This window comes from Hyla sarda, chromosome 1 (genome assembly GCF_029499605.1).
Source record: "Hyla sarda isolate aHylSar1 chromosome 1, aHylSar1.hap1, whole genome shotgun sequence".
In the NCBI taxonomy this organism is placed as follows: domain Eukaryota; kingdom Metazoa; phylum Chordata; class Amphibia; order Anura; family Hylidae; genus Hyla; species Hyla sarda.
In genome coordinates this window covers 109,790,202-109,809,829 of record NC_079189.1, presented here as the reverse complement: position 1 = coordinate 109,809,829, position 19,628 = coordinate 109,790,202, and the positions used below count along the sequence as shown (strand labels likewise).

The 19,628-nt window shown below is 47.1% G+C and overlaps 1 protein-coding gene across 3 annotated transcripts in view; it reads right to left on the bottom strand.

The window, feature by feature from the left end:
* Window positions 1-19,628, bottom strand: part of IRF2 (interferon regulatory factor 2) — a 195,274-nt gene that overhangs the window by 139,917 nt on the left and 35,729 nt on the right. For 2 of the 3 annotated variants that reach the window (XM_056560137.1, XM_056560134.1), the window contains one exon: window positions 12,534-12,645. The exons of the other annotated variant lie outside the window; for it this stretch is intronic. In XM_056560137.1, the coding sequence (XP_056416112.1) occupies window positions 12,534-12,581 (48 nt within the window). In that variant the 5' untranslated portion in view covers window positions 12,582-12,645. The remainder of the gene's footprint in view (window positions 1-12,533; window positions 12,646-19,628) is intronic. 3 annotated transcript variants of the gene reach the window in all.

Genomic DNA, 19,628 nt, shown 5'->3' with positions numbered 1-19,628 from the left:
AGAAGGTAGAAGGTCCTTCCACATCCATCATATTCCTAGGGGTTATCTTAGATACCATAAACATGGTGGCCAGGCTACCACAGGAGAAGCTGGATCACATTCGGGCAGTTATTCACAGCATGGCATGTTCATAAGTGACAAACAGACAGCAGCTTCAGAGTCTGTTGGGCATGTTAAATTTCGCTATGAGGATCATTCCTCAGGGCAGGGCCTTTGTTTCCTAGTTGTTGGCCCCCCTACCATCAGCCCCTCATGTGGATTCTCCTGTGGTCCTTGACCAGACAGTCAAAGCCAATTTAATAATGTGGGACCAGTACTTGACGGGGTGGAACAGGGTCTCCATGTTTATCACCAGAGCCAATCAGTTTTCACCAGTTGCTGTCACTGATGCAGCAGCCTCAGCAGGTTGCGCTGCTATTTTTCCCCTTATTGGTTGTCAGGTACTTGGCCTCCCGAACTGCTAGCTTTGCCCGAGTTTTTAACCACCTCAACCCTATTTGAGATAATTCTGATCGTGGCAGCTGCGCAGACCTGGCAAGGGCAAATTGTGGTTTTTCATAAAGACAACATGGCCATCCGCGACATTATCTGCAAGGGCAGGTCAAAATCACTTATTACGTAATTTCTCTGCAAACTTACTCACACAGCCCTATTACAAAAAATTCACATAGAGTGTGTTCACATAGAAGGGAAAAAGAATGTCGCTGCTGACACACTCTCTCGCTTCAATTTCCAGGTCTTCCACCAAGTAATGCCGGAAGCAGACAGGAAGGCCACGCCAGCACCTCCTTTCAGCACATTGATTTTGGATTAAACAGCCATTTTTCAGGAGCCTTAGACCTAATAAATAACTCTTTAGCTAATTACACTGCCAGATCTTACAAAATAGCCTGGAATGCTTTCCTCAAGTTCCAAAAATACCCGTCACCTTGCCCTCTGGATATACAGTACATTCTAGAATTCGTCTCCTTTTGCCACTTATCTCTCACACTATCACACAACTCCATCAGGTTATACCTAGCAGGTATACAGCATTACCATTACCTCAGTCATCCTAAACTCCCATCTATTCTTAGTGCAGCCTTGAAGGGAATCCAAAAGACAGATAAGCCTAGGCCACCTTCCAGAGTTCCAGTATCTGCTGCCAGGGCTGCCATCAGAAATTGTGGGGCCCCTTACACAATTCAAGACCTGGGCCCCCATTGGCCCACCCCCAAATTTGCCCGAGGGCCTGCCATGCAGTTTTATTGCACCAGTATACAAGGGGAAATATTGCCATTATACATATTGCCAGTATACAAGGAAGAATATTATCACCATACATATTACCATCATAATATTGTTACTGATCAATTCTGTATATTAAAACCAATCATACCTTTTTGTAAAAAAAAAATCAGCATGCTTAACATTCTCCTCTTCTGACCCCTCTTCTGACCTACCATTTTGTCTTGATGGGACTTTTTGATCGCTTTTTATAAATTTTTTATGGTGGCCAAAAATTAGGAATTTTGGACTTTGGTATTTTTTTTATGCTTATGCCATTGGCCGTGGGTTTTAATTAATGTCATATTTTAATTGTTTAGACATTAATTCCCATGGCGATAACGCATATATATATATATATATATATATATATTTATTTATTTTTGTTTACAAAATTTATTTAAAAAGGGGGTGATTTAGACTTTTATTAGGGATGGGGTTTATTCGCATTTGTTACCATTTCCTGCATTTAGACATGTAAACAACTTTGATCTAGGCATCTAAAGGGTTAATGCCGGACATCTGCCTGATCGGTGATGTCCGGCATTAGCCGTGGGTCCTGGCTGCTGAGAGCAGACAGGACCCACTGGGTATGAAGTACGCTAAGCTCCTGAACGTGTTTCAAACTGCATCCTTAAAGCGCAACTGTCATCAAATCTTGGCCATATAACCTACACTCAGCCTTTGTACTGTGTGCAGATTGTGTATTAGGCAGTGTTTTATATTCTGTATGCCGTCCTTTAATACCCCCAAAAAACTGTTTTGATGGAAGCCACACAGAGTCGGATAGGTGTGGCGCGAGGTTCACGATGACCCACCGCCGCCACGCCTATCCCCTGCTCATCAGTGCTGGGACCACTGTGTGATTGACACACAGGTCCCAGCGCATGCGCCACTTCCCTTATCCCCCGTGCACACCGTGGCGTGTGGCATCATGGCAAGCGCTCGCTCCTGCCCAGTGCTAGAGGCAGGGAGCGCACTTCCTCTCTGTCTCTAGGCATTAGGAATAGAAGCAACAGAGCACGTGTCTCAAGTCACCGGCACAGCAAGAAGAAAGAAGAGGATAGCGGTCACTATTAGATATTCAGTAATAATAAAAAGTGCATATCTGAATAAAGTTTTTTTGAACAGCAGAGCATGACGACACACGTCGCGGCGTGCACGGAGGATCAGCAAAGGGGCGCATGTGCTGGGACCTGTGTGTCAATCACACAGCAGTCCCAGCGTTGACGTGCAGGGGATAGGCGTGGCAGCAGCGGGGCATTGCAAACCTCACGCCACACCTATCCGACTGTGTACGGCTTCCATCAAAACTGTTTTTTGGGTTAATAAAGGGCTGCAGACAAAAAGTAAAAACAATCTGCACACAGTACAGAGGCTGTGTGTAGGTTATATGGCCCAGATTTGATGACAGTTGCGCTTTAAGGGGTTATGCAATAAAATTTATATTTTCGGTATTGCTTTATATAGGTATTGCTTTATATAGTTTAGGTAGGCCCTTCGGGTAATAGGGGCAACTATTGAGAGACAGGTATACCCAAACTATACATACAGACAACTGTTAACAGAGGGGCTTACCCAAACTATATGAGGGCCCCAATATAGTTTGGGTAGGCATATCTGTTAATAGTTTCCCCCATAAAGTTGCCTTCCACTGCAATTTAATATTTCTGCCTCGTCTGCCCCCCCCCCCCCCAGTGGCGGATCCAGGGGGGGGGGGGGCAACGGGGCAATTGCCCCCCCGAGATTACTGCCCCTCCCGTACAATAGTATTGTGGAGCGGGAGCTGCAAGCCCCAGCTCCACTATCCCCTAACCCAGTAGCGTTGGTAGGGGGGCTGACCGCAGCCTCTTGTGGGGTGATACCCTGACCAAGGTGCCGGGCGATACTCTGCCTTACGATCATGGTAGCCGTGCCTCCACTGCCTGCGGACCGCCAGAGAGGAGGAGGAGGGGAGCATCTACACAGCGAGCTGTGTGGGCGGAGCTTTTGAGGACATCGGAGCGGAACTGCGCTCACGCTAACGTGACGTCTCAGGCCGCATCCTGGAAGAGCAGCCCCCGCATATAGAGGAACGCACCCGTGCCTGGTGAGCTGCGATACTGCGATGCGAAGCGGAGCTGAGGCGAGGGTGCTGGGTATGGTTGGTGGGGTATTGTATGGTCTGGGAGCCGTGGGGTGGGGGATTTTTAAGGGAAGGGGGAGTGGTGCGGCCAGACATGATAAGGCACAATAATGTGGGGGTTAAAAGACTCACATGAATCATATCAGCCTTTTAACCCCCACATTATTGTGCCTTATCATGTCTACATTATCACCCCAATCACTGTGCCTTAGGTCTGCTTCATCACCCCCTCCCCCCATATCTTATGATGCACAGTAATTTGAGGGGTGGGGGTGATAATGTAGACATGATGAGGCACAATAATGTGGGGGGGGGGATTTTTATAGGCTACAGTATGTAACCGTATTATATTCAGGAACAAAGTGGGGTAGTAATATATTCTGAGGGGGCAGTGTGTAGCGGTAATATATTTACAGGGAGCTGTGTGTGGCAGTATTATATTCAGTGAGCACAGTTTGTGGTAGTATTATATTCAGAGGGTGCAGTGTATAGTAGTATTATATTCAGAGAGTGCAGTGTATGGTAGTCTTATATTCAGAGGGTACAGTGTGTTGAATGGGTAAATTCAGAGGGCACAGTGTGTGGTAGTATTATATTCAGCAGTGTGAGGTAGTTTTATATTCAGAGGGTACAGTGTGAAGGTTGGGGGGGTTTATGGGCTACAGTATGTAACTGTATTATATTCATAGGGCACAGTGTGTAGAAGTGTATTCTGAGGGCGCAGTGTGTAGCGGTATTATATTTATAGGCCACAGTGGGTGGCGGTATTATATTCAGAGGGCACAGTGTGTGTCAGTATTATAGTCAGTGAGCGCAGTCTGTAATAGTATTTTATTCAGAGGGTGCAGTGTATGGTAGTATTATATTCAGAGGGTACAAAGTGAGGCAGTATTATATTCAGGGGTACCGTGTGCTGCAGTATTATATTCAGGGGTACAGTGTGCTGCAGTATTATATTCAGAGGGTACAGTGTGTTGCAGATTTATATACAGAGAGTACAGTGTGTGGTAGTATTATATTCAGAGGGTACAGTGTGGCAGTATTATATTCAGAGGGTACAGTGTGTGGCAGTATTATATTCAGAGGGTACAGTGTGTGGCAGTATTATATTCAGTGGGTACAGTGTGTGGCAGTATTATATTCAGTGGGTACAGCGTGTGGCAGTATTATATTCAGTGGGTACGGTGTGTGGCAGTATTATGTTTAGGGGATACAGTGTGTTGTAGTATTATATTCAGAGGGTTCAGTGTGTAGTAGTATTATATTATAAACAAAGTGTGTAGTAGTATATTCAGAGGGTACAGTGTGTTGTAGTATATTCAGAGAGTACAGTGTGCCAGAATTATATTCAGAGGGTACAGTGTGCCAGAATTATATTCAGAGGGTGTGTGACAGTATTATATTCAAAGATTACGGTGTTTGGCAGTATTATAATAATTATTTTTTTCATATAGAGGATCAGAATCTGCTGACATAGTGAGGAGCCATCTGGGCGTCACATTCTGTAGAGAGATGATTTAGCTGGACCCGGTGGTATGTACATCTGAATTAGATAAGGAAAGACAATAGAGAAGACGTCACCTGTAGTCACTGATATCATTGTGTATTGTCCTGACTGTCCCATCAGAGCTGGAGTCACTTGTAAATTTTGCAGTAATGATGGGTGAAACAACAACTCCCAGCATACCCTCACCACTACTTAGGTCATACTTGGAGCTGTACTTTAAAATGGTAAAAACTTCTTTAGCACTTTCCCATTCTGTGGCAATTGGTATATTTGATTATTATACTGGAAATAATTTTCTGCAACATGCTACACAGCGGGCATCACAACATGCCAAAAAAAATGGCACCTATATCCCTGTATCATAAATTTAATAATATTGTAAGTTCCTTAAGCAGCACCTTTCTGCCCGCCAACACAAAATACTCTAATTGCCCCTCCCGAGACTAGGCTCTGGATCCACCCCTGGCCCCTCCAGCCATATTTTTTTCTTTATGGACTGTAACAGTTACCTCTGTCCAGTGTCCTCCTCTGGCCAGGCTCTTCTTTTGGGGCGCCGCTCTCCTCTTCAGCAGAATGCAGCCAGCAGACTGCTTCTCCCTGCTGTGCTCGGCTCTGTTTTAAAGAGAGAGTAGCTGCCAGCCTCACAGGTACGTGCGGTGCTGCGTCGCAGTGTGTGGACTGATTAGCTGACTGTACAGTCAGTCAATCAGTGTATAGTGTGATGGTCCCAGCGGTGACTGTCACTTACTGACTAGCTAACATTAAAATAAAATGCGTCAGTTCCGGCCGGGCCCCCCTGGGCTCCGGGCCCCTTACTGGGGTATCCCCTGTACCCCCCTGATGGCGGCCCTGTCTGCTGCAAACTTCCAGCAATTCAGTAATTCATTAGACAGTAACCCATTTGGCATTTCTGCCAGTATAGAAATTAATTGCCTTTTGGGTCTGGCTTCAAGTTGTTGTTAGAACGTACCAAAACTCAACAAATGATACAAGTTGAAGTCAATTTCTACCCCACCAACAATCAGTGGTGTCCCGTGAAGGTCCTTCAGCAGTTATTAAGGTTACTACGTTCTAAACCACTTCATTCCCCGTTACTTCCATTTCCAGTATTCCAGTATGACCTCTAGGGACTTTGTGAGACATGTCAGAATACTTGCTCGTAACATAGGTATGGATCCGGCTACAGTCTTGAGTCAATCATTTGGGATGGGGGCAGCGTCATCTGCTTCTAAGCATGCCATCCCTTCAAATGTCATCAAGAATTTGGGCCGCTGGAATTCCCCGTGTTACCACAGGTACATACCTGACCCTCAGGTGGAAATGGTAAGAGCCTTTTAATCAGTTGGCTAATGAATAAAAATACATTTCCTATCAGTTGGTGTTTTGCCCCCTTTTTTTCATAGGTTACCCTATTCGGCTGGCCGGGCACACATCATGCATGGATCTTTAGGTTGGTTGTTTTCATTACAGTTCACGTATGGTAACCCGACCACAAGTGGAGGTTAGCTGAAACAGTTAACCTAATTTGTGGGAGGAGTCTGGGCACTATATCTAACAGAGACCCTGGATGCTGGGTCTCTACCGTCCCTGGTGTCAGTTTGCATTCTCCCACTCTCCCTCCCTCTTTTTAGGTTATTTATCTTAACTTATCCTTGTGGGTAGCCCCCTTCTTTTCATAGGTTACCCTATTCGGCCGGCCGGGCACACATCAGGCATGGATCTTTAGGTTGGTTGTTTTCATTACAGTTCACGTATGGTAACCCGACCACAAATATATATATATATATATATATATATATATATATATATATACAAGCAAAAAGAAAAATAGCCAGCACAACAACCTAATACACGGGTGCACACTGCTGTGGCAGATATAGAGTATACAAAAAAGAGAATTGCAGCAGCACACATTGGTCATAAAATTGAGGCTCTTAGCGCACTTTTTGATCAAAACGTGTCCCCCATCCACCACGGGGAGGTGGCCTCATTTAGGATGGGACCCTAGCACAACTTCTGAGCCTAACGCTCAGATACCAACTCACCTCTGCTGGGCATATAGCCTCTGACTGGGTGACATGCTAGATCCATATACAATTTAAAACACCACCTGTGAGAAAGGGGGAGGGGTGCACAGCTAAAGAGGGTGCCATTCCCCCTGAGTTGTACATACAAGCAAAAAGAAAAATAGCCAGCACAGTTGGTATCTGAGCATTAGGCTCAGAAGTTGTGCTAGGGTCCCATCCTAAATGAGGCCACCTCCCCGTGGTGGATGGGGGACACGTTTTGATCAAAAAGTGCGCTAAGAGCCCCAATTTTTTGACCAATGTGTGCTGCTGCAAACCTCTTTTTTGCATACTCTGTATCTGCCGCAGCAGTGTGCACCCGTGTATTAGGTTGTTGTGCTGGCTAGTTTTCTTTTTGCTTGTATGTACAACTCAGGGGGAATGGCACCCTCTTTAGCTGTGCACCCCTCCCCCTTTCTCACAGGTGGTGTTTTAAATTGTATATGGATCCAGCATGTCATCCAGTCAGAGGCTATATGCCCAGCAGAGGTGAGTTGGTATCTGAGCGTTAGGCTCAGAAGTTGTGCTAGGGTCCCATCCTAAATGAGGCCACCTCCCCGTGGTGGATGGGGGACACGTTTTGATCAAAAAGTGCACTAAGAGCCTCAATTTTTTTGACCAATGTGTGCTGCTGCAATCCTCTTTTTTGTATACTCTGTATCTGCCACAGCAGTGTGCACCCGTGTATTAGGTTGTTGTGCTCGCTATTTTTCTTTTTGCTTGTATGTACAACTCAGGGGGAATGGCACCCTCTTTAGCTGTGCACCCCTCCCGCTTTCTCACAGGTGGTGTTTTAAATTGTATATGGATCCAGCATGTCACCCAGTCAGAGGCTATATGCCCAGCAGAGGTGAGTTGGTATCTGAGCTCAGAAGTTGTGCTAGGGTCCCATCCTAAATGAGGCCACCTCATTATATATATAGTATATATATATACTATATACATATATATATATATATTTGACTTCTCATTTCAGATCCACGTATCCTGTGTGGATTACTTTAGATGCGGAGGAGTATAGTGACCAGTACAGTTTTTTTTGTTTAATGTTAATAAAATGGTTAATGAGGGCTTGTGGGGGAGTATTTTTTTTGGAATAAAATTTTTAAACGTTTTTTTTATTTACTTGACAGGCTTAGTAGTGGAAGCTGTCTAATAGATGAGTCCATTACTAAGCCTGGGCTTAGCGTTAGCCACAAAAACAGCTAGAGCTAACCCCCAATTATTACCCCCATACCCACCGCCACAGGGGTGCCAGGAAGAGCCGGTACCAACAGGCCCGGAGCGTAAAAAATGGCGCTCCTGGGCCTAGGTGGTAACAGGCTTGCATTATTTAGGCTGGGGAGGGCCAGTAACAATGGTCTTCGCCCACCTTGGTAACGTCAGGCTGTTGCTACTTGGTTGGTATTTGGCTGAGAATAAAAATAGGGGAACCCTATGCTTTTTTTTTGCATAAATAATTAAATATAAAAAGAAAAACGCATAGGGTTCCCCCTATTTTTATTCTCAGCCAAATACCAATCAAGCAGCAACAGCCTGACATTACCAGGGTGGGCGAGGACCATTGTTACTGGCCCTCCCCAGCCTAAATAATGCCAGCTTGTTACCACCTGGCCCAGAAATGCCATTTTTGATGCTCCAGGCCTGTTGGTACTGGCTCTTCCCGGCACGTGGAAGTGGGTACCGGGGTAATAATTGAGGGTTAGCGCTAGCTGTTTTTGAGGCTAACGCAAAGCCCAGCTTAGTAATGGACTCCGTCTATTAAACAGCTTCCACTACTAAGCCTATAAAGTAAATAAAAAAAAAACAACACATTTTTAAAAACAAGCCCTCGTTAACAATTTTATTAACATTAAACAAAGAAAAAACGCTGGTCATCGACGTAGTCCACCAAATCCGAAAGGAGTCCACAGGATACACTGATCTGAAATGAGAAGAAAAAAAACATGAAAAATAGGATAAAGGAGAACTCCGTAATAGGAAAATTGCCTGCCATACACCCGGCAGAAAAAAAATAAACAGGTACATAACTTCCTTCGCTCCCACGGTGCCTCCGGTAACCGGGTCCGGTCTCCGCCGCGATCCTCTTCCTCGTTGCCAGTGGTCGGCGAGTCATACTGCATTCAGCCAATCACCGGCCGCAGCGAAGTCCCGACTCGGCCGGCGATAGGCTGAGCGGCAGTGTGACTTTTTTCGGCCCTGGCAGCAGGTGCCAGTGTAGTGAAGTATTGTGTGTCTTGAAGTGTTCTCACACTGCCGCTCAGCCTATTGCCATCCGAGTCGGGACTTCGCTGCGGCCGGTGATTGGCTGAGTGCAGTATGACTCGCCGGCAACCAAGAAGAGGATCGCGGCGGAGGCCGGAGCCGATTACCGGAGGCACCAGGGGAGCGAAGGAAGGTATGTACCTGTTTATTTTTTTACTGCCGGGTGTATGGCGGGCAATTTTCCTATTCTGGAGTTCTCCTGGAGTTGTTGTCCTGCAGGGGGGCAGGTGAGAAGCTTGTCACTTGCCCGCACAACTACAACTCCCAGCATGTCCTTACTGTAAGCATGTTGTAGTCATGCAGTGCGGCGGGTGATAAGCAAGCCAGGGAAGCTGGCGGTTATTTGCTCCGCTCCCAGGCTTGGAGTGATAAGAAAATCACTGTCATTTCATATTTCCCGCCGGGTCCCGTGACACAGAACCCAGCGGGAAATTTGAAATGACAGTAAACTATGCAGCGCCGTAGCAAAGGGAGCCCAGGCTGACATAACACTGCAGCCGCCCGGGACTCACGCAGCCGGGCCGGGAGACGTGGAGGAGCCATCCCTGCCATCCCTCAGTGTGTACCGCAGTGCTAAGGGATGGCATGGATGGCTCCTGAACATCTCCCGGCCCGGCTGGGGGAGTCCCGGGCGGCTGCAGAGTTACCCCCCAACCCCGGCTTCTTTTTAAATTTTATTTTACCTCACCTGGCCGTGCTCCAGTGTAATAAAGAATTCTGTTTCTTGAAGAGAACTGTGTCCCGAACAGCTTATAGAAATGCTGAGTCAGCACAGGCACTGTGATTGGCTGAGGCGCACACACCCGCCCCATACTATTGGTTGGTGGGGGTGTGTGCAGTCTAGCTCTACCCACTATTTTGCGGCCTTGCTGCCTGGACACAGTTCTCTACAACCCCTCCACTCTCATGTACTGAGCTTTTACCTTTTCCCCAGCTTTTCCCTGAGACTTTTCCCTTGCTGCCTTGCCGCCTGGACACAGTTCTCTGCAACCCCTCCACTCTCATGTACTTAGCTTTTCCCTTTTCCCCTAGCTTTTCCCTTGCTGCCTTTAGACAGTTCTATACAACCACTCCACTCTCATATACTTAGCTTTTCCGTTTCCCCAGCTTTTCCCGAGGTTTTTCCCTTGCTGCCTGACACAATTCTCTGCAACCCCTCCACTCTCATGTACTCAGCTTTTCCTTTTTCTCTGGCAGCTGTCGACTCCTCCCCCCTTTCAACTTAACCCTTAACTTAATATTTGGTTGCACACTCTTTGGAAAAAATAACTGAAATCAGTCGCTTCCCATAACCATCAATAAGCTTCTTTCACCTCTCAGCCGGAATGTTGGACCACTCTTCCTTTGCAAACTGCTCCAGGTCTCTCTTATTGGAAAGGCCCCTTTTCTCAACAGCAATTTTAACCCCTTAAGGACCACGGGAATACAGGTACGCCCTGATGCCCTGGTACTTAAGGATCAAGGGCGTATCTGTAAGGCCGTGGGAATTTCGGTCCGTGCTGCGTGCCGGGCAGGGATCGGACCGGGATGCCTACTGAATGATCTCAGATAACGCAGTGGGGGGAGTCCTGAGACCCTGAATTCACACCGGCAATCTGCAGCGATTCCAGTCATATCGGTGTGACCTGCTGACCCTGAATTAGAAGGTGATCGGCGGTGTAGTATACACCGCCAATCACCTCCTGTTGCTGGGAGAGGTGGCAATCCCCTCACCCCCCCAAGAGTGCTGCTGGCAGAGCTCAGTCAGCGGGCAAAGCTGAGAGAAGAAGCCAGGGACCCCCCTCTGTCAAGATCTGTGCCCCTTAGGGCAGAAGAAGTGGCCTCCTGCCACCTGTAGTCAGGGTGAGTTTTTCTGTTAGGGAAAGGTAGGGGTGTAAAAAAGAAAGAGAAAAAAGTAATAAAAAATAAAAATAAAAAAAAGGGCACTGCAATTTGCCACTTTTTTTTTTTTTGGGCCGCAGCATTTTTAAAAATGTTATTATAATGATGTGTGATTTGTAATCACACACAGTAGACTTCCAGCTTTGTACTGCGATATCTTCAATAAAGCAACAAACAGTTTTACCTGCATCCACTCTAGTGGCGGACCCTTTTGTTCTTCCTATTCACACACAGTTATATATAAGTTACACCAAGCACATACACATACACACTTCACCACCAGCATTCCTCTGTTCACATCCTTTGCCGCCAGATCCACGTCCGCTTGTGGGACCGTACGGAAGAACCAGAGAGTCCTCCCTCTAAATTTGATCCAGACACCTATGCCCAAGGGGGAGTCCCGTGCCCTTACCCATGAAAACCTGTTGCTGGTCAGGTATAAGGATAAGAGGGATGTCCTTATGCTCACCACAATTCATGGTAACGGCAGCTCACCTGTCCCTGTGCGAGGTATCACAACAACGGTCCTCAATCCTGATTGTATTCTGGACTACAATCAGTATATGGGGGGAGTTGATCTCTCTGATCAAGTCCTCAAGCCATACACGGCCATGCGGAAAACCAGGGTATGGTATAAAAAAGTTGTGGTCTACTTGGTACAGGTTGCCATGTACAACTCTTTTGTACTGTCCCAGTATGCTGGCAACACAGGAATTTCCTCCAGTTCCAAGAATTCCTAAGGACCTTGATCTTTGGCGACCGGGAAAGAGCAGGTCGGAGTTCCCAAGGAACTGAAATATAGGTGCCAGGATCGTCCCAGGCCAGCACTTTCCAGGTGAGGTCCCCTACACTGGAAAGAAGGGACGATCCCAGAAAAAATGCAGAGTGTGTCACAGGAGGGAGATACGGAAGGACACCACCACTCAGTGTGACACTTGCGCCGATCATCCGGGCCTCTGCATTAAAAACTCCTTCAGGGAGTATTACACTTTCATGAAGTACTACATTTTCCCTTTTCATTTTAATTTTCCATAATTTGACAATGTACCAACTCCAGTGTACATTCCATATTTTAACCCCATAAACCACTAAATTGCCCAAAAAACTCTAAAAAAAAATAAAATAAAAAGACCTCTGGGGGTATTTTTTCCAAAAATGGGTCATGGGTCACTGAGTCACTATCATCAGGGACTTTTTTATGTTGTATCAAATGCGCAGCGCTCTCTTTCCACCTGAGCGGTGTGCGCATTTGAGGCAACAGTTAGGGACGGCCATACACATCACATTCCCAGAATCATAATTCAGAGCATAGGGTTTGGGGTGGGCATATTTTTTAGTTTTGGCTATGCTCTGGGTCATCATTCTGGGAACATAACCTATTTTGTCATTTGTCACTGTACCCCACTTTATTAACTCAGTGTACCTCATGTAACGTGTTCCTTAAGGGGGGGTCCCGCTGTTCTAGCTCCATAGATGCTCTGTAGATGCTCAAGGCCCCTGACTGCGCTCCTGCTCTTCCGAGACCTGGTGTGCACCTGCAAAGCAGTTTACATGAATATATGAGGTATGTCCTTACTCCAAAGAAATGTATTTACAAATTTACTTGGACATTTTCTCCTATTACCACTTGTGAAAATGAAAAATTTGGGTTAACCCCAGCATTTTAGTGTAAAAAATCTAATTATTCCTTTTCACATCCCTCTTTAACAAACATTTATCAAACACCTGTGAGTGTTAAGGCTCACTGTACCCCTTGTTACGCTCCTTGAGGGGTTTAGTTTCCAAAATAGTATGCTACGTGGGGTTTTTGTGACTCCTTCTCTTCTGAGCATTGTAGTGCGCCCGCAGTGCACTTGATGTCCACACATGGGGTACTTTCATACTCAGAAAAGATGGGGTTACAAATTTGGGGGGCATTTTCTCCTATTACCCCCTTGTAAAAATGTAAAATTTGGGGCAAAAACAGCATTTTAGTGACAAAAAAATTCATTTACACATCCAACTTTAACAAAAAGTAGTCAAACACCTGTGGGGTGTTAAGGCTCACTGTACTACTTGTTGCATTTCTTTAGGGGTGTCGTTTCCAAAATAGTATGCCATGTAGTTTTTTTTGCTTTCCTGGCACCATAGGGGCTTCCTAAATGGGACATGCCCCCCCAAAAAACCATTTCAGAAAAACTCACTCTCCAAAATCCCATTGTCGCTCCTTCCCTTCTGAGCCCTCTACTGCACCTGCCGAACACTTTACATACGCATATGACGTATTTCCTTACTCGTGTGAAATTGGGTTACAAATTTTGGGGGGATTTCTCTCCTTTTACCCCTTGTAAAAATAGGGTATTTCTAATATGAAGGCCCTTCAAATCCACTTCAAAACTGAACTGGTCCCTGAAACATTCCCGATTTTGAAGATTTTGTGAAAAATTGGAAAATTCCTGCTGAACTTTGAAGCCCTCTGATGTCTTCCAAAAGTAAAAACATGTCAACTTCATGATGCAAACATAAAGTAATATGTGAATCAATATATAATTTATTTGGGATGTTGATTCTCCTTACAAGCAGAGAGCTTCAAAGTTAGAAAAATGGTAAATTTTAAAATTTTTCATGAAATTTTGGAATTTTTCACCAAGAAATTGTGCAAGAACGGCGAAAATTTACCACTATGTTAAAGTAGAATATGTCATGAAAAAACTATCTCGGAATCAAATTTATAAGTAAAAGCATCCCAGAGTTATTAATGCTTAACCCCTTAAGGACACATGACGTTCTCATACGTTGCCATTTCCGAGTCCTTAAGGACACATGACGTATGAGAATGTCATACGCTTTCCCGCCCCCCCCGCAGCCATCTGGAGCGGAGCCGGTGCCCGATGCCTGCTGAAATCGTTCAGCAGGCATCGCGGCATATCGCCCAGGGGGGTCATGATGACCACCCATGTCGGCGATGGCCGCAGATCGCTGTACAATTCAGCCCAGCGATCTGCGGCAGATTCCGGGTCAATCGGGTCTCCAGTGACCCGGAACTACTGGCTGATCGGGGCCGTCTCTGACGGCCCCGAACAGCCATAGCCAGCAGGGGTGAGGTGGCACTGGTGCCACCTCACAATCGCCCTGATTCGTCGGCCGGTTTACCGGCCGACCAATCAGGGCACCTGCTGCGGGTGTCACTCCCGCAACCTGCTCCGCCCCTCTTCCGGAGGACGTGAGCAGGTGCGGGAAGAAGACCCCGGGAGCTGGGGACCCCGATCCCCGGCATCCCTGTTGGGATTGGGGCCCCAGGAGTGGCAGCGGCAGCAGCGACGACGAGGGACTGACCTGTGTGCAGGAGCAGCAATTGGTGGTGAGTGACAGCCTCCTGCTGTTGCTTAGCAACAGCTCCCAGCATGCAAAAAGGGCATGCTGGGAGCTGTAGTTATGCAACAGCAGGAGGCAGACCACCACAACTCCCAGCATTCCCTTATGGGTATGCTGGGACATATAGTTTTGCAACAGCAGCTGGAGGCACATTTTTTCTATGGAAAAGTGTACCTTCAGCTGTTGCATAACTACAACTCCCAGCTTGCACAATCAGCTAAAGTGCATGCTGGGAGTTATAGTGGTGCATCTGCTGGTTGCATAACTTTTGCAACAGCTGAAGGCACACTGGTTGTGAAACACAGAGTTTTTTTTTTACTTAACTCAGTGTTTCACGACCGGTGTGCCTCCAGCTGTTGAAAACTGCAACTCCCAGCATGCACCGGACATGCTGGGAGTTGTAGTGTTGCAACAGCTGGAGGCACACTGGTTGTGAAACACTGAGTTAAGTAGCAAACCAGTGTGTCTCCAGCTGTTGCATAACTACAATCCCCAGCATCCCCAGCCAAAGTAGTATGCCTCCAACTGTTGCAAAACTACAAATCCCAGCATGCACTGATAGACCGTACATGCTGGGAGTTGTAGTTTTGCAACAGCTTGATGTCCCCCCCCCCCTCCTCCCCCCCCCCCCCCCCCATGTGATAGTACAGGGTACACTCACATGGGCGGAGGTTTACAGAAAGTATCCGGCTGCAAGTTTGAGCTGCGGCAAATTTTCTGCCGCAGCTCAAACTGCCAGCGAGAAACTACTGTGAACCCCCGCCCGTGCGACTGTACCCTAAAAACACTACACTACACTAAATAAAATAAAAAGTAAAAAACACTACATATACACATACCCACACAGCCCCCCTCCCCAATAAAAAGGAAAAACGTCTGGTACGCCACTGTTCTAAAACGGAGCCTCCAGCTGTTGCAAAACAACTACTCCCAGTATTGCCAGACAGCCATTGACTGTCCAGGCATGCTGGGAGTTTTTTTTTTTTTTTTTAACTGTAGTTTTTATTAAGAAGTTTTGCAGTTACAGTAATACAAAAGCAAAGTAAGTAAGAAACATCACGGCAGCCAGGCCCAACGCCTGTCGCGGGTAATAAGAACAGTACCAGGGCCGAGGCCCAGCAACAAGTAGCAGAACAGGGATCAGACCCCAACAAAAAGAACTGCCGAGGCACACAACGATACCATAGACAAACTAAAGTAAGCCTCCGGCACGAAGCCATGATGCTACCATGGGCATAACATAAAGCATATGGGACTCATATGCATGGGGAACCACGTACCACAAACCACCAAACACAAACAACAAGACGACAAAGTCCACTGACAAAAAAGGAGGGGATTGGGGAAGACAAGCAACGACACACAAAGACAACATAGAACAACCACAAAAGGTACAAAAAAGAAATCGGATAGAGAAAGAGAAGGAAGAGGGGGGGGGAGGAGGAGAGAAAATGAAAGAGAGGAATATCAAGGCGGTTGTCTATCAGTATAACGATCCCAGGGCTGCCAGACCGAAAGAAATAAGGGGATAGAATTGTTGAGAGAAGCAGTCAAGAATCATGCTGGGAATTTTACAACAGCTGGAGGCACCCTGTTTGGGAATCACTGGTGTAGAATACCCCTATGTCCACCCCTATGCAAGTCCCTAATTTAGGCCTCAAATGCGTATGGCGCTCTCACTTTGGAGCCCTGTCGTATTTCAAGGCAACAGTTTAGGGTCACATATGGGGTATCGCCGTACTCGGGAGAAATTGTGTTACAAATTTTGGGGGGTATTTTCTGCAATTACCCTTTTTAAAAATGTAAAATGTTTGGGAAACCAAGCATTTTAGGTAAATTTTTTTTTTTTTTTAACATATGCAAAAGTCATGAAACACCTGTTTGGTATTAAGGTTCACTTTACCCCTTGTTACGTTCCCCGAGGGGTCTAGTTTCCAAAATGGTATGCCATGTGTTTGTTTGTTTTTTTGCTGTTCTGGCACCATAAGGGCTTCCTAAATGCGGCATGCCCCCAGAGCAAAATTTGCTTTCAAAAAGCCAAATGTGACTACTCCTCTTCTGAGACCTGTAGTGCGCCAGCAGAGCACTTTTCACCCCCATATGGGGTGTTTTCTGAATCGGGAGAAATTGGGCTTCAAATTTTGGGAGTTATTTTCTGCTATTACCCTTTTTAAAAATGTAAAATTTTTGGGAAACCAAGCATTTTAGGTAAATTATTATTCTTTTTTTTTTACATATGCAAAAGTTGTGGATCACTGTCACGATGCCGGCTGGCAGGTAGTGGATCCTCTGTGCCAGAGAGGGATTGGCGTGGACCGTGCTAGTGGATCGGTTCTAAGTCACTACTGGTTTTCACCAGAGCCCGCCGCAAAGCGGGATGGACTTGCTGCGGCGGTAGTGACCAGGTCGTATCCACTAGCAACGGCTCAACCTCTCTGACTGCTGAAGATAGGCGCGGTACAAGGGAGTAGGCAGAAGCAAGGTCGGACGTAGCAGAAGGTCGGGGCAGGCAGCAAGGATCGTAGTCAGGGGCAACGGCAGGAGGTCTGGAACACAGGCTAGGAACACACAAGGAAACGCTTTCACTGGCACGATGGCAACAAGATCCGGCGAGGGAGTGCAGGGGAAGTGAGGTGATATAGGGAAGTGCACAGGTGATCAGGCTAATTGGAACCACTGCGCCAATCAGCGGCGCAGTGGCCCTTTAAATCGCAAAGACCCGGCGCGCGCGCGCCCTAAGGAGCGGGGCCGCGCGCGCCGGGACAGGACCGACGGAGAGCGAGTCAGGTACGGGAGCCGGGGTGCGCATCGCGAGCGGGCGCTACCCGCATCGCGAATCGCATCCCGGCTGGAGGCAGTATCGCAGCGCCCCGGGTCAGTGGATCTGACCGGAGCGCTGCAGTGAGGAAAGTGTAGCGAGCGCTCCGGGGAGGAGCGGGAACCCGGAGCGCTCGGCGTAACAGTACCCCCCCCCTTGGGTCTCCCCCTCTTCTTAGAGCCTGAGAACCTGAGGAGCAGACTTTTGTCTAGGATATTGTCCTCAGGTTCCCAGGATCTCTCTTCTGGACCACAACCCTCCCAATCCACTAAAAAAAAGGTTCTCCCTCTGACCTTTTTTGATGCCAGAATCTCTTTGACGGAGAAGATGTCCGAGGAGCCGGAAACAGGAGTGGGAGGAACAGATTTGGGAGAGAAACGGTTGATGATGAGTGGTTTAAGAAGAGAAACGTGAAAGGCATTAGGAATACGAAGAGAAGGAGGAAGAAGAAGTTTGTAAGAGACAGGATTAATCTGACACAAAATTTTGAAAGGACCAAGATAGCGTGGTCCCAACTTGTAGCTAGGGACACGGAAGCGGACATATTTAGCGGAGAGCCATACCTTGTCTCCAGGGGAAAAAATGGGAGGAGCTCTTCTTTTCTTATCCGCGAACTTCTTCATGCGTGATGAAGCCTGTAAGAGAGAATTTTGGGTCTCTCTCCATATGATGGAAAGGTCACGAGAAATTTCATCCACAGCGGGCAGACCAGAGGGCAAGGGGGTAGGGAGGGGGGGAAGAGGGTGACGGCCGTACACCACGAAAAATGGGGATTTGGAGGAAGATTCAGAGACTCTGAAGTTATACGAGAATTCGGCCCATGGAAGAAGATCTGCCCAGTCGTCCTGGCGGGAGGAAACAAAATGTCGTAAATAATCACCCAGGACCTGGTTAATTCTTTCTACTTGTCCATTGGATTGGGGATGATATGCAGAAGAAAAATTTTGTTTAATCTTGAGTTGTTTACAGAGAGCCCTCCAGAATTTAGACACGAATTGGACGCCTCTATCCGAGACGATCTGCGTAGGCAACCCGTGAAGACGAAAAATGTGTACAAAAAATTGTTTAGCCAACTGAGGCGCTGAAGGAAGACCAGGAAGAGGGATGAAATGTGCCATTTTGGAGAATCGATCAACGACCACCCAAATAACAGTGTTGCCACGGGAAGGGGGTAAATCAGTAATAAAATCCATACCAATCAGAGACCAAGGCTGTTCGGGGACAGGCAGGGGATGAAGAAAACCAGCGGGCTTCTGGCGAGGAGTCTTATCCCGGGCACAGATAGTGCAGGCTCGCACAAAGTCCACAACATCCGTCTCCAGAGTCGGCCACCAATAGAAGCGGGAGATGAGTTGCACAGATTTCTTGATGCCCACATGACCTGCGAGATGGGAGGAGTGACCCCATTTGAGGATTCCGAGGCGTTGGCGTGGAGAAACAAAGGTCTTTCCTGGAGGAGTTTGCCTGATGGAGGCTGGAGAAGTGGAAATCAGGTAGTCAGGAGGAATGATGTGTTGCGGAGAGAGTTCAACTTCCGAAGCATCCGAGGAACGAGAGAGAGCATCGGCCCTAATGTTCTTATCGGCAGGCCGAAAGTGAATTTCAAAATTAAATCGGGCAAAGAACAGAGACCACCGGGCCTGGCGAGGATTCAGCCGTTGGGCAGACTGGAGGTAGGAGAGGTTCTTGTGATCGGTGTAAATAATAACTGGAAATCTTGATCCCTCCAGCAGATGCCTCCATTCCTCAAGTGCTAATTTGATGGCTAGAAGCTCTCGATCCCCGATGGAGTAGTTCCTCTCCGCCGGAGAGAAGGTCCTAGAAAAAAAACCACAAGTGACAGCATGCCCGGAAGAATTTTTTTGTAGAAGAACAGCTCCAGCTCCCACTGAGGAGGCATCAACCTCCAATAGGAAGGGTTTGGAAGGGTCAGGTCTGGAGAGCACGGGAGCCGAAGAAAAGGCAGACTTGAGTCGTTTAAAGGCGTCTTCCGCTTGAGGAGGCCAAGACTTGGGATCGGCATTTTTTTTGGTTAAAGCCACGATAGGAGCCACAACGGTAGAAAAATGTGGAATAAATTGCCTGTAATAATTGGCGAACCCCAAAAAGCGTTGGATAGCACGGAGTCCGGAGGGGCGTGGCCAATCTAAGACGGCAGAGAGTTTGTCTGGATCCATTTGTAGTCCCTGGCCAGAGACCAAGTATCCTAGAAAAGGAAGAGATTGGCATTCAAACAGACATTTCTCAATTTTGATATAGAGTTGATTGTCACGAAGTCTCTGAAGAACCATACGGACATGCTGGCGGTGTTCTTCTAGATTGGCAGAAAAAATCAGGATATCGTCC